Below are 14910 nucleotides of genomic sequence, written 5' to 3'. Positions count from 1 at the left end.
AGGCAGGCTCCTCCTGGCCCTGCTCCCCCCGGCCGGAGCCGTGGGAGGAACAAGGACCCCCAGGATCTGCCCTGCCCCACACCACCGGGGTTGGCAGAGCGGGGCACAGGCAGGCAGGGGTTAAACTGCCCTCCCCAGCTGCATGTAGCCAAAGGAAATATAAAGTGCCAGAGTCATCAACCCCAATATGTCAGGGCGCCAGCCAAGCGTTCAAGTGCAGAGGCTGCCCTCGTTCAGCCCGTGCCGGCACCGCTGCCCTGGTCCCGGCGGTGTGGGCAGCATCCCTGTGTGGGCAGCATCCCTCGCCGGTGCCCTCGGCCGCATCCTGCCCTCAGGCTCAGCCGTGCGAGGGAGGGCCTGGACCAGGCGCCGGGGCCAGATGGGTACCAGGCAGGAGGGATGACGCTCCGCCGGGCACAAGGGGAAGGTAGAGCCACCGGAGCATGAAGTGCCAGGACGCGGGCGGCATCAGCAACCACCCCGTCTGGGAAACCTGAGGGGACCCTGCCAATGCGCTGCCACCACCTGATCCCCACTCCCAGGGTTGTCCACCCCAGGCTCGGACACGGCCAATACATTTTGGGGGAGCACAGCAATGCCACGGCTGTGATTTGGCATGGCTGGGGTACATGGAGCTACCAGCACCTGGCATCCAGGGTGAAGGGCCACTGCTGCCCCTAGCACAGCCCTGCCTTCCTGGGGGGGCACATCCAGCCCCGGCATGGCAAGGACCCACAGCCCACAGCCCCCATGGGCTCTGAGTCACCGGGTGCTGAGTCAGTGGCAGCGGGTGCAGCCCCACAGCTGCCATTTCCCACCCCTCGCCTGCCCCGCTCCCGGGTATTTTGGGGAGTCGAGCGCATTCCTACCCAGCCACCCCATGGGATGCTGCTGGGCGCCAGCACTGCCCAGTGCCAGCACTCCCCTTGTCCCCACGTTAGCATGGTCTGTGCCAGCCCTGCCCAAGGGTGGCCACAATGAGACAGTGTTTGCTGCTCTCTGTCCCCCACCAACTCCCCCGTTTGCTCCTGCCCAGTCTCTGGCTCGGTACCACGACCTGTCCCCACGCCATCCCTTAAAGGTTCTGATGGAGAGTCCCGTCCACCCTCCGCAGCCAAACCCCGCACCCCTGCAGCCCCCACAGCCCCCCGCAGCGAGATGCCCTGCCACCCGGCGCAGTGAGCTGCCAGGAAGGTGACAGTGGTTCATCTGAGTGCATCGACCCCATCCACGGCAGGAAACTGCGCTCTGCTCGTGCCCGGGGAGCACCACACTGGCACCGGCACCAGCAGCACAAGATGCAGCTGCTGCACCTCGAGCACGGCGGCTGCAGAGCCATGGGGCCAGCAGGCAACCTGCAGCCCCCTGGGGCGGCCAGTTTTCCACGCACGGCTCTCTGCATGCATGCAGGGGGTTTTCAACGGGCTTCCACCATCCGGACACACTTCCTGGCCACTCCTGCCCATGCCACCAGGCTCTCCATGCCACTGTGCAAACCCCCTTAGCACTTTATCCAATACAAGGCACGAGCCGAGCACTTGGATGAGTCGCCCACAGGCCAGCAGACCCTCAGGAGCCCTCCACCAGCGGGTGTCACAGAAAGCCTCCCCATGCACCGAGATGCCCAAACCAGAGCCGCCCCTGACAGGCCTTATCTGGCTGCACACACCAAGCCAGGCAGGTGCCCTTGCACAGCCCGGACAAAACAGCCTCACCAAACCCTTGGGCTTTATTTTCACTTTGGTTTCCGTGCTCTTTTCACCTTTGCAAAAACAACAACAACAACAAAAAAACCTCAAAACCTGCAAAGCAGCTGAATCGCGCTCCCTTCCCCGGAGCTGGGGGGAGCATCCACCCACGTGCAGGCACCCATCACCCTGCGGTGACACAGACCAGCCCTGGGTGAGGAGATGCTGCCAAGCACATTTTGAACCGCCCCCAGCACAGCTCCAGCTGGGAGCATCCCTGCGGCGAGAGCCGAAAGCCGAGTCCCATGGTTCCTCCCTGACAGCGGCCGGCTCCATGCAGCCTGCCTGGTGTCTGTCTGTCTGCCTGGCATCTGCCCAGCCCCTGCCCGCCAGCCCACGCATCGCTATTCCTGGCCTCTTGTGCAAGAGGCTCTTCCAGCCGTGGCCTCACAAGCCTCAGCGATTGCCCAGGGCCAGGCTGGGGCTGGTGGTGGCCACCCAGGGCTGGCAGCAACCTGAGGGCAGCTCTGGAGCCACCTACACCTCCAACACTGGTGTGGGGCAAAGGGGGTGTTTTCCCGGTGTGGTTGGGCAGCACCATGCAAGTGGCAGCTTTAGACAAGGACTAAGAGAGCTGAGTCCTTTGTTTGGGAGAGGTGAAGCCTAGATGTCTTGGAGCCACGGCAGGGCTACAGCCAGGGCTACAGAGCCCAGGGCTGCGGTGGGAGACGCCATCCGAGAGCCCAGCTTTCCGAGCTTCTCCAGTTCCCACCCTGCTGGGCTCTCCGGGAGCTCTGGGCTATCCCTCGCTGGTGCAGAGACCCTTGCCAGAGGTTGCAGAGAGGTAAAAGGGGGATAAATTAAAATGTTCCCACCCTCTCCACCAAGGAGCAAAGCAGATCCTTCCTGCTGGGTGTCCTGAACATGCTGCTCCTCGGTCCAACTCAGCATTAAACTTCTCCCCCCGTATCACTTTCCTGCGGGACGGAAACCCCGAGGTATGCATTGCATCGGCCCCAAGCTCCGCTCACAGCCCTGGGGCATGGCTGAGAGGTGCCCGGAGCACAGAGCAGCCGCTCGGAGCCTCCTGCCCTTGGGGAGCCAAGCAGGGTGCCAGAGCTGTGCAGGTCCCCCCCAGAAGCGTGGGGAGGAGGGGAGAGACCCAGCCGCAGGAGCAGCGCCCTTGGCCTCTCAAAATACCAGACCGAAAAGGAAAGAAAGGTGGTGGCTGCTCACAGGAAAAAGACTCCAATATCAGATGAAGGCCCGGGCCAGCTATCGCATCGCATCTCTCTTCTGAGAGGGAGGAAATCGCGGCCATATCTGCCAGCGCTGCAGCCCCAGGCTGCTCCTCTCCCACCCAGCCCCGGTGCCAGCGCCGCCGGGACGGCTCGGCCAGGGCTGCTTCCCACCCCGGGACCCGCGAAGGAGAAGGAAGAGGTGTCGGTTCCAAATGAAAAGCACCCGTGGCAGAAAGCCCCGGGTCCCAGGCACAAAGGTCTCCCTACCTGCCAGATCTTCAAACAATCCCTGAACTTTGCAGCTGGGACTTATCTCGGGGCAGATCTGCAGGACGTCCTCCGCGATTCTGCTTAGGCTGGCCAGGCCCCGCTCAACTACAGCCAAGGCAGCCAAGAAGCGTTGCTGCTGCTGATCTACATATGCAAATTATCCTGTTTAGCAAACACCGATAAAGTAACTGGGGGTGGGAAAGCCAAGTCTATTTGAAGATGTCTCCTGGGGATGCAGCGAGATCCGTACGCTCCCTCCAACCTCAGCGGGAGGATAAACCCAGCAATGCCATGAACCAGGGGCAGAGGTGGTGTTTTCCCGGGACAGACGCACACTTCAGTGAGCTGCCTGGGCTAAGCCAGGCTCTGCTCTCTAGCCCAAGGGAACGTTAATCCCCCACGTCTCCCTCCGTTCGCTGCTGCAGGGTTGGCTGCAGCAGACAGCATCCAGGGAAGACAGAGCAGAGCCTTCCACTGGGATCCCAACTGGCGGTATCGCTGGCCACGCTGGGCAGGAGGGGAGGAGGAACCAGCGGAACAAAGAGCCCCGATGCACAGAAGTGTCTTTCCAGGGAAAAAAAAATCCACCCCAAACCAGATTTCAATAGACTTACAATGCAAATGTATTCAGGCCCCGCAGGGCACTTCTGGCTGTAGCCAGACACCTAATGAGGGTTTCTTGCGTGCCCGGCTGCTGCCGCTGCTCCTACCTGAGGGCCACCGCCGACCCCACAACCGGCCACCGCTGCACCAAGCTCAAGGGGACCAGGGGGCCATCTCCGAGCCCAAGCGGTCGCCCCCGCGGTGGGCAAAGCCAGTGGCACCGCTGGCACTGAAAGTGGAACAATGTCCCCTCCTTCCCTTCTGCAGGGCTCTGGGGCAGCACCGCTACCCACCATCTGAATGCTGCCGAGCTGGGGGAGCTCAGCACCGCCTCTGCCCAAGTGCTGGGGGGGACAGAGAGACACCCCCCCCACAGATGCCCAGCCATCAGGATGTGCTCAGCTGACGGCACACAGGGATGCACGGGGATGCTGCGGCCAGACCCACCTCCTGCAGGCGGGATGTCAGCATCCCTGGGCCGACGCCTTGCCGGGGGAGAGGAGGAAGCCATCCCGGGAATGCTCACACTGATTTGGAGGATCTGCTTTGGAGGAGGTGCATGTTCGTGATGCTGGGCAGTGGCCGGATTGCCACTGCTGCCATGCTCAGCTGATGGCAGAGGGGACAGCAAAGCCAGACCCAGCCACGACAGCTTGCCAGAAGCACAGACGTGCCCCCCGGGGTCTGCTCACCCACCGTCCCTCTGCCCGGTGAGAGGGACAGGGACCCCCGTCCCACCACACGTCTGTCCTGCTCAGCCTTCACAGGGTGATGGTGCCTGGAAGGGCCGTTTCTCCACGCAGCAGATCCTGGGGCCGCTGCTGGCTCTGCCCCGGCGCAGAGACCCCGGTGGTGGCCCTGGGCAGAGCCGGTCCCAGGTCTCCCCTTTGGTCTTCCAGCTCCTTTGCGAGCCCTCCACTATTTACCCATCACAGGGAAGTTATTCTGACAACCAGCACTTACTGCTCTCCTTTAAAAACCGTGCTTTTAAACAGCAACTGTTCTACTCAAAGGCTTTTTAACCTCGTGAACTTTTGCATTTATCTATGATTTTTCGTTAACAGTGCAAACCTGCCCCAGCGTTAACCCCGCAGGCCCCGGCTCGGGCAGCACCACTCTCCAGGGAGGCAGCCCCGTACCACGCAGGGGCTGTTGTCACGCTGCCATCGGGGTGGGGGGTGGGGGGGTCGTGGAGAAATGCCACCTCCCAAAACGCCACCGGGCCCCAGAACAGATGGAGACAGTTCAAAGGTCCCCAGCAGGCGCGTGCACACACACATGCACTGCGGTTTCGCCCTTGCCCAAGCAGTTAAAATTAAACACTGAGACTCTGCCTGGCCTCCCCCAGCCAGAAGAGGAACTCTCAGCATCTCTAGAGCCAAACTAGCACTTTCCAACGGTGGGGAAATAGGGTGAAGTAAAAATTAAAAAAAATATGTATGTGGACACAGAGGCGGTAGATGAGCTCTCGGGGAGGGACAACTCCCACCCACACACTTCCCCGCTTCGGCACCGGCTCCCAGATCCCCGCCTGGTGCTAAAGGAGGGGAAATGGATGCACAGACAAGGCGACACTTCACCTTCCTGGGCGCTGTGGGATCACCGCTCCTTCGCCTCTTGCATGCCACGACCTACCCCAGGCAGAAAGAGATGCACCGGGATCAACTCCGGACTTTGCTCGCTCTTTTCCGTTCTCCTTTTGCTGGGGTTTTAGGGGATTTTCCAAGAAAGGGACAAGAAACCAGCAGGGTCCGAGGGCAGCTCAGGACAGCAGGACAGAGCCCTGCCCCATCACCTCCCTGGCTGCGGAGGAGGAGTTTCTCTGGGACAGAGAGAGATGCCACTTTTGCAGTATCGTGTATTTACCAGCAGCAGCACCAGCTGAAAGCAGGGATGGAGTAGCAAGAACAAGCCCTGCCTTTACCCAAACCGGGTGCCCCTAGCATGACACCCACGACAACCCAGCCGGGCACGCAGGGACGAGGCGGACGATGCCCCAGGGACTCCAGACGCCCCAGGGCCCCTTCCCCATCACAGCCCTTTGGTGCACACACCGGCACCGCCGCCTTCCTGTGCTCACCCCTCCTTGCGAGGCAGGGACCCCACTGCTGCCGGCAGCCTCCCTTCCCGTTTCCCAAGGTACTGGCGAAGGCGGTGTGGTGGGGCGAGCAGAAGAGCCCACGTGACTCCAGGATCTTTCCATGACAGAAACTGTAATTCCAGCTAAACAGAGGGCTGGGCATTTCATCTACTCGCAGCCGCAGCATCCTGCCGTAACCAGATCCGCCAGCCAACCCCATCGTGGGCTATTCCAGCTATGCCAGCACTCCCCACCCCAGAGCTCACATTTATGGGGTGCAGGGCACTGCAGAGGGCAGGCCAGGGGCTCCCGAACCCAGCAGCCTTCCAGAGGAGCTTCAGGAGCTCCCGTAGCATCCCAGCTCCGTGCCAAAGCCAGCCTCTTTCTCCCCTTCCCAAGAGCAAAGTGGGAAAACCCAGCACCGAGTTTGTCCCACCTCCGTGTGCGCTACCCGGCTGCCGGGCACAAAGCATCTCCCGATGAGCATCACCGCGTTCCCTCCTCTCTCGGTCACCGGCAGGGTCGCCTCCCACCCGCTCAGCTCACCCTCTCCTGGTGGGTACCGTCCCGCGGCACCGCACCCTTCGCCCCGCACTCGTGTGGCAGCAAAAGGGAGGTGATGGAGGCAGCAGCCAGCCGGAGCACCGGCACACCCCGGCACACCCCGACCACCGCCCGGCACGGCCACACGCGGCACCGCACATACTCAGCTGCGAGGCCAGCTGCGTGTTTAGCCACAGGGAACAGGTGATGGCCGAGATGAAGGGAATTTTAGTCCTTTCCACGCTTCGTTTTTAGCCATCTGCTCGCTGACGCTCAGATTTTGTTGGTCCCGGGTGAGCTGGCACAGGCGTTATCTCAGATGCCAGGATCGTGTATCTGGCTGTCACACGCGCTGCTCTCATGCAATAGCTGCAAACAGGGGCATCTTGCAGATTTCCTCGCTTTAAATCAGATTAAGCACAAGCTACTTAAAGGAAACCACTGTCTTTCCCTGGTAATTCCCATAAAGACGATATTCAACGCTCCTCCGCTTGCTGTCCAGATAGCGCTGCCGTAGGTTACAGTGAAACCGCCGGGGGCCAACCACATTCGGCCACAGCTGCAGCACCGTTAAGCTCCAAAATTCACATTAAAATACCGAGGGACCCAGGCAGAGCAGCGCTAACAGAGTTACACACCGCACGGACTGCTGGCAGGAGAAGCAAACAGCACCACGATCAGGCATTTTTAATTTTATCTGAAAAATAAAGAGAAGTGAGAAGAAAACGACGGGAGAACTAAGTTAACCAACTGCCCGGAGAAAGGGGGATCCGGGCAATGACCACACGCGTTTTACTGTACTCTCAAATTCTGCTTTTAAATGTCAGCGCCGTCAGGGCACACAGGCGCCCTTATAACGTGTAACAAAGAAAAGTGCTGATGCCCGGAAAAGGCTCGGGACAAGGCTGGGGATTGCTCATGGCCGCCACCGTCACCCAATGCCCACACAGAGCCCGGCTGTGCCGTGGGGCAAGGAGCCGGGAGCTCGGCGGAGGGGATGCTGCCTCCTCGGACGAGTGCAGGAGCCAGGGACCGTGATGGAGACCCATTTGGAGGAGGAAGAGGAGGAAGAGGAAGAGGCCACATTTAATCACAGCAGAAGCAACCCCAGATTTCATGGTCTTGCCCAAAAGACTCACCCTGACCGGCTGCAAAGGTCTTGGCCCAGCTGCCACGAAGGGTGGTGTGGGGCTGGAGGACCCCTCTGGGTTATGAAGCCGGGACCCTCGGGGGCTCAGAGACCCGTTCCTTAGGCTGTGCTCCAGGGAAGTCCCTTTAATGACAGCCCCCAGGCCTGAGAGCAGCCTTGCACATCCCTGGGTGTTTGGGAACATTCAGGAACATTACCCAGATATAAATAAAACGCAGGATCCAAGTGTAAATCGGAAGGATTTGCGCTTGGTCGCTCCGACGCACTCGAGTTCCCTCGGCCGCTGAGCAGCTCTCCAAAAGCTACAGCCACTGCCCGCTGACGGGGAGCTGGAGAAGGACTTGGGGTGGCCCTTTGAAGGCGACGCATCGAATGCCCTCAGACCTTGCCATGGGGCTGGGTGCAGGCTCCCACATCCCCACTGATGGGGAGAGGCACAAACACACACGGGCCAGCCTGGCGCGGTACGGAGACAACACGGAGAGCAGCCATGTACTTTGGACATTCCACCTCCAGACAGCTCAGGAAGGTGAAGTGGAAACTGAGCTGTTCCCCAGCCCTGTAGACTAATGCAATAAATATAAATTACGCTAAATATTAAGCACGGTTCGACATCAGAGTGCTTGCGACCCAGACAATCTTAAACCAGCACAATACAGCCTTGGGGAAAAACCACCACCCCAAACAATCGAGCAAGAAGAAAATTAACTCAAGTCAGCTGGAGAATTAGCAACGTAAAGAGTGACATTCCTTAGCTGTCAGGACTGTGTTTGAACCGGGATTAAAGCTGATGCAATAACAACTTCCAGGCCGCTGGAAGTAGGACAGCGTGACGGGTGACAGCGCTGGCTGGCTGCGCCTTCAGCGCCACGAAACAGCCAGTCACTTGCAAAATAACATTGTTCTCAATCTGCCCAGCGAAACGCCCTGGGGACACCGCACCACCCCGGCATGCTTCTGCTTTAGTGGCCCCAGGGCTTCCCCACGGCAGATCACAGGGTGTCACCCGAGCAGAGGTGTCCCCGTGAGCCCGGTCACACCTGGAGGAAGTGACTCTCCCGCAGCATCCCAGCCCCAGAGGTGGCTCCTGGGCCAGTAGCACATCACCAAGAGCCAGCTGCAGGGGACTGGCCAGCCTCCCTCTGTCCTTGCATGCCAAAGGATGAGGCCTTGGCATGGGATTCCCTCTGCAATGGGACAGGGACTTAGAGTGACCTTAGTGGTCGGATGGGGACAACACAAGGGCTGGGGGCGGCACAAGCTGCCTGACGGGGATGGCACAAGGGCTTGGGGCAGTCTCAGCCATGTGATGGCATGGGGTGCCCCTGGCTGCGTAGTGGGGACAGCCTGGGGAGAGCACCAGATCCTCTACCGTGCTGCAGCACAGGGTGCATCGACAGAGTGACAGGGACAGCACAAGGGCTCGAGATGGCCTTAGCAGCGGCACGGCACGGGGACATGGGGACAGAGTGGCACGGCGTGCCCTTGACCGTGCCATGGGTATGGCACAGGAGCTCAGGATGGACAGCACGAGAGCCGGGGATGCCCTTGACCACTCGACGGGGACGGCGCGGGGGCTGGGGACACCCTGCTGGGGGACGCCCTGGGACGCGGGGTTGGGGGGATGGTCCCCCCCATCTCGGCCGTGCCGCGGCCCGGGGCCCCCCGCGGCACCCACCTGCCGAGGAGGCGTCCTCCGCGTCCGAGCTGCCGCCGCTGCCTCCCTCCGGGGAGCTGCCCGCGGGGCCCGGCGGCGGCCGGGGGGCGGCGGGCAGCGGCGGCGGCGGCGGCGGGGGGGCTCGGGCCAGCGCCGCCTCCAGGTAGCCCACCTTGAAGCGCTCCTCGGCCAGCGCCCGCTGCAGGCGGCGCAGGTGGCGGCGGCAGCGCTCCAGCTCCCGTTCCATGGCCCGTACCGAGCCCAGCTCCATGCGGGGCGCCGGTTCTCCCGGGAACTCCGCTTGCCAGTGCCGGGCGAAGTCCGCCCGGGCCGCCTCGCCCGCTTCCTCCACCGCCGCCATCCCCCCGCCCCGGCCCCAAGTTTCGGCCCCCCCCTTTCCCCGCCGCCGCCGCCGCCGCCGCCTTCCGCCCCCCGCCGCCGCCGCGGGGCCTGACGTCGGTGCCCGCCCCCGGCCCGCCCCGCCTCGGCACGGCCCCGCCGGGGCGGGGAGCAGCGCTGCCACCGCCCCCCCCGGGCTCGGCTCCGGCTGCGAGCCCCGTGGAGGGAGCCGCCCGGTCACCTGCACCGGGCAGCTCCGCCTCTGCCGCCTCCTTCCACCGGGGAGCACCGCAAGCGCTCCCCGGGGTGCACCCGTGATGGAGCTGGGGAGCCCGAGTGGGATGCGGTGCTGTATTCCCGGCTGTTCCCACCTGCGGTACCTCCGTCTCCATCTCCGGGGCTCCCCCCGGGGGAGCTGCGGGACGTGGGCCGGGAGGATGCCGTGGGCCGGGAGGATGCCGTGGTCCGGTGTCGGCAGCGTCAGAGCAGTTAACGAAGCGACAGCTGATGGCACAAACAATCCCACGCGCTGCAAGAAATTGGTCCCCGAGCCAGGGACGGCTGAGCTTCAAAGGCACGGGGTGCTCCAGTGCCTCCCCTCCGCCTATGCGTGCCCCGGCCTTTGCTATGGAACTCTGCTCGCCTCCTGGCCACCCTGCGACACCCTGCTCGCCCTGTCCATCTCAGGATGGAGGGGCCATTCCCGCCAGACAGAGGGACAGGCACAAACTACCGTGGTGGGTGATGAAGGCCCACGTAAGGCTTTTTGCCCACTCTGTGCCATGGCGTGTGTGCCCGCTGCCTTTAAGCTGCCAGGGAAGTGCACGCCCCCCGCCGCACTCCCACCCCACGGGATGGGGCTTTCCAACCCCACGGCCTGGACAGGGTGGGTGTTTCCCTTGTGTCGTGCCAGGTGCTGGGACGTGGCACCTCGCGGGGTGCTGGGGGTAGAGGCAGGAGCCTCCAGGCAGCCGCGAGGACCTGCCTTCCCCTGCCTCCTCCCATGTACTGCATGATGGCTGTGGATGACTCACAGGCCTGAGTCCCTTGTGCCACCTGGCCGAGCCCCAGCAGGAAAAAAGCGTCCTATTTTGTTTACCCGCGGGGCCCAGGCAGTGTCGCAACAACCTCCTCCTCCTTCCCCTCCGTCACCACCTGAGAGCTGGGGGCATCTCCCTGCATGCAAGTCCCTGGCTCTTGCACCTCGGCAGCACAGCCTCCCTCCGGCACAGCCATGCCTCCCAGTGCAGCCTTCCCGAAGAGGGTGGATGGTGCTGGGATACTGCCAGGGGCCAGGCAGCCCCCCCAGCCCATGTCGGCTGCCCCCTCACCACCCCATCTGGGTTTCATCTCCGGGGAGGGCTGTGATCCCAGATGGTCCTGGCAGCTCTCATCTGGAAGCAGCAGCGATTTTAGGGGGTGCTGAATGGATGTGGGTGAGGGCAGCCAGTCCTGGGCCCTTTACAGGAGCTGCAACCCCTGCTCGGCATCAGTGTTAGGGGCGAAGACTCCCAAAAACATGCTTCTGGGCTGTGGGACCCACGAGAGCTGTGGCCATGCTGCCCAGGACGGGCAGGTGCCCAGCGCTCAGCAGTGCCCCAGGTTCAGTGTGGCACGTGCTGGAGAGGTGGGGTGTCCCCGGGAGTCGAACCCCTTCATGGAGGCTGGGAAGGGAGTGTGGAGGGGGGGTTGCTGTGAGTGGCCTGATTTATTCATGGCGACGGATAATTACAGCTCTTTCATCATCTGTCAGGCAGACGGGCCCGGCAGAGCCTCACAACACATTTCTGGTTCCCCATCTCAGCCCATAAATCTCTCCAGCGCACGGTGATAAATCAGCGGGGGCCGAGGGAGCAGGGCCTGGGTGGGCGTTCCTGCTGGCCTCCCACCCTGTAATGGGCACCTAGGTAGGAAGCATCCAGGACGAGGTGGGGACGGCCCAGCGGGATGCACTAATTACAGGCGGCAGGTGGCATCCGATGACCCGTGATTTACAGTCTGGCCTTGCCTGCTTCCGAGAGCTGGGGCTGGTTCCCTGCAGGTCCGGGGCTGCCCGCTGCTGAGATTTTTGGGATGGGAACCCCCGGCAGTGCTCCCCAGTGAGCTCCTGGGGGCTGCAGGCAGGACGGGGGCAGCGGGTTCTCCCCTGCCTGGTGGGCTGCTGCCTTCCCTCTGCCTCTGCCCAAGCATCACCCCAGCTGGGACGGGCTTTGTGCCCAGCTCAACCACCTCCCTGTCTGCTCTGTACCGCACCTCCCGACCTCCCACACCAGCAAAAGCATCCCCACATCAGGGATCCATCCTGCTTAGCTGGGTTCTGGACAGACAGGTCTCTAAGTGGGCCCAGCATGCACATCCTGCTGGCTTTCAAGCATCCCAAAGAGCCCCTCGCTCCCAAGCTGAGCTCACCAGGTAAGTCAGTGGCTGGGGGACCATCCGCTTTTGAGGGCAGAGCAAGACTGGGAGGCCAGAAGGCCACTGGCGAGAACGAGAGACCCACGGCGAGCACAGGTGAGTGCTCAAAAATATTTGCAATCTTCACCTCCCTTTGAAGTCCTGCTGCCTGGTCCTCCCCTCTCCCCGAGGCCCCGGCTCCTGATTTATTGGGTTCCTGGAGCAGAGGCACTTAAATTAGCTTCAACTTCAAAGAGTCAAGAGAAGAGAAGGGCAATAGACAAATAGCCCCCTGCTAATTGTGGCTATTGATAAACGTGAGCTGGGACAATCAGATAGAAAGGGATGGATCAAGGGGGGACACGTTCTCCCGGGGCTCTGCTTTTGCGCCAGTTACCCCAACAATTTGTCAGACCCACTCCCGGGCCATTTTTCAACATGTTACCCCTCACACAGGAAGGCATTTAGCGATTGCTCGCTAATGAAATGATGGGCAAACACACGTGGCAGCCCCACGCTGCTCCGAGGATGGGGACCTGGCCCTCCCCATGGCCTCCGGATCTGCCGCACCTGGCAAGTCCCTCTGTCCTGCCGGCCTGGGGATGCAGAGAACAAGGAGCTGCTTTCAGCATCGTCTTCCCCAGAGTCAGTGCCGGGGAGGCCTGGCAGCACCAGCCCAGACAGCTCTGCCCCCGGGGTCCCCGCTGCTGGGAAGGGACAGGAAGGCTCTGGAGGCAGGCAGCACTTTAGCTCTTTTATCACCTGCCCCAATTCCCCCTGCCACATTCCTGCTTCCTGCTCCGCAGGGCAGAGGCGTGCCAAGCCCCCACATTCCTCCCCTGGCTCCCCCGGGGGCTGCTCCTGTCCAGGCACCCACCTACCTCCGTGCCCACGGATGCTCCCGGCTTACCGGGGTGCCGCTGCATGGAGCACCCCTAAGTTGCTGTCTCAAAGGCAGCTCAGTGCTCCGGCCCCGCTCCTGGGGCAGGAGTCATTTTCTCTCCTCCTGCACCCAGGCGCCAGACTCGCTGCTCTCCTCAGCAACACCATCACTCCGTGCCCCAGTTTCCCCGAGCCGTGAAATAAAAGAAATGCTGCAGCACGAGTGAGCGTGGGGGAGCAGAGCCCATCCCCGGTGCCAGGGTGGTGATGCCCCACGTCACGGTATAAAACCCAGGGATGACCTGGCCCAGGCACAGCCGCCAGCCTGCCCAGGGGAGGAGAGGGCAGAGCAGCACAGGGAACTCCTGCAGTGACCGAACTCTTAGCACAGACTAAAGCAACCACTGCAACGTGTGCTTGGTAGAGGTGTCTCACCCCCTTCCTCCCGGGGCCTGGGGGCATCCCACTGCAAACTCCGGGCACCCCGGCACCGGCGTCCCACACTCCAGCCTGGCAGGGTGCTCAGGAGCATCCCGGTGGGCAGAGGCCAGGCAGGGCTCGCCCTGTGCCTCTCCGCAAGGCAGCACACCTGCGGGCAGGTGAGGAGGGTCGGCAGGGAGCCACGTGACGAGCCCCGCCATGGGGTTTTTAGAGGCAGCTGCGTGTCCCTGGAGGAGTGTCTCCCACACCTTGCAGGAGGCAGGACCGCAGCAGCACCTCTCCCGCTCCCCCTCACTGCGGAATGTCCGGAGCAGCCATGGGGAAAAGCACAGCAGCCGAGCCCGACAGCTCGGAAGAGGAGCTGGAAGCGGGGGCTGCATCCCAGGCGTGCTACGGGCAAGGTCTGTGGGTCCCCCGGGGGAGGGAAGCAGCCGCCTGCCTGAGGGACACCGAAGGGATGAAGGTGAGGAAGAGGAGCAGGCCGGTGCGCTCCAAGGCCAGGAGGATGGCTGCCAATGTCAGAGAGCGCAAGAGGATCCTGGACTACAACCAAGCCTTCAATGCCCTGCGGCTGGCCCTCAAACATGACCTCGGTGGCAAAAGGCTTTCCAAAATCGCTACCCTCCGACGAGCCATCAACAGGATCACAGCTCTGTCCCTGTCCCTGCACGGCGCCGGGCGCTGCTGGCCCTGCACCCACTCTGAGTGCTGTGGCCGGGCCGGGGTCCCTGCACGGGAGCCGGGGACGAAGGCCACCCACCCCCAGCTCCCCTGGGAGCCCGGTTATGGAGCCACCACCGGCTTTCAGCGCTGCTCTCCGTCCCCTCTCTACACCATGTTTTCCCCGGAGAGGCAGCTCCAGAACTACGAGAACCCGAAGGAGGATCACGCCGTGCCCAGCCCTGCCTATTGCTCCGGTGGGACCCACCACCCGGGGCTGCGAGGCCAGCAGAGATACATGGACAGCCTGCGAGAGCCCCTGGCTGGGGCAGTCCCCTGGCAGCTGGGCTATTGCCAGAGCTGGGGACACCAGCAATGCCTCCCCATCCACTGACCTGCAGGGCTGGGGTGGCAAGACGGTGCTGGGAAGGTAACGCATCTGCGGGACAAATGGGGGGAGCAGGAAGGGACATTTGCATGAGAGAGAAGGGCTGTGGGATGGAGAGCTCGGCTGCAATGCTGGTGAGAGCTGTGAGCCACCAGAACGCCATACGGGACCCCAGTGCTGTCCGGCTGCGGGTCTCCGCTCTGCGGGAAGACTGGGAAAGGGGGAAAGTCCTCTGGAAGTGCCAGCTCTGTGTCTCTTGTGGCGAGGTGTCACTGTTGCCGATTGTCAGTGGTATTTATTGTCTCTTGCTTGCTCTGTGAGAAAACATGACTTACAAACCCAGCACCAGGGCACTGGCTGTTAATATGTGTGGGGTGGACAGATGGGCCGTGGGGATCACACTAAAGCCCTTGGCTGTCTGGTCGCTCTGGCTCCTGACGGAGAAGGAGGGGAGCAGGAGCAGGGAAAGGTTAGTGCCCTGGGACTTTGGATGCTAAGCTCATTTTTGCAGACGTTCGTGCCCAGCAGATTTGAGAGGCCAGGCTGGGAGGGGAGACAGATGTCGGCTTTCAGA

At 62.4% G+C, this 14910-nt stretch overlaps 2 protein-coding genes across 2 annotated transcripts in view; one reads left to right on the top strand and one right to left on the bottom strand.

Moving 5' to 3' along the window:
* ABR (ABR activator of RhoGEF and GTPase) overlaps positions 1–9607 on the bottom strand; it is a 42157-nt gene extending 32550 nt beyond the window's left edge. The window contains exon 1 of the mRNA XM_074593663.1: positions 9254–9607. Coding sequence (XP_074449764.1) covers positions 9254–9593 — 340 coding nt within the window. The 5' untranslated portion in view covers positions 9594–9607. The remainder of the gene's footprint in view (positions 1–9253) is intronic.
* Positions 9608–13589: 3982 nt separating this feature from the next.
* BHLHA9 (basic helix-loop-helix family member a9) lies at positions 13590–14342 on the top strand. The gene has a single exon (XM_074595293.1). The coding sequence runs from the start codon at positions 13590–13592 to the stop codon at positions 14340–14342; it is 753 nt and encodes a 250-aa protein (XP_074451394.1).
* The last annotated feature ends 568 nt before the right edge of the window (positions 14343–14910 follow it).

This window comes from Larus michahellis, chromosome 7 (assembly GCF_964199755.1).
Source record: "Larus michahellis chromosome 7, bLarMic1.1, whole genome shotgun sequence".
Classification (NCBI taxonomy): domain Eukaryota; kingdom Metazoa; phylum Chordata; class Aves; order Charadriiformes; family Laridae; genus Larus; species Larus michahellis.
This window is presented reverse-complemented; position numbering and strand designations above follow the sequence as displayed.

What these genes read in the sequence shown, in the direction of transcription:
- BHLHA9 (XM_074595293.1), top strand. Translation starts at nt 13,590, where the DNA reads ATGTCCGGAGCAGCCATGGGGAAAAGCACAGCAGCCGAGCCCGACAGC.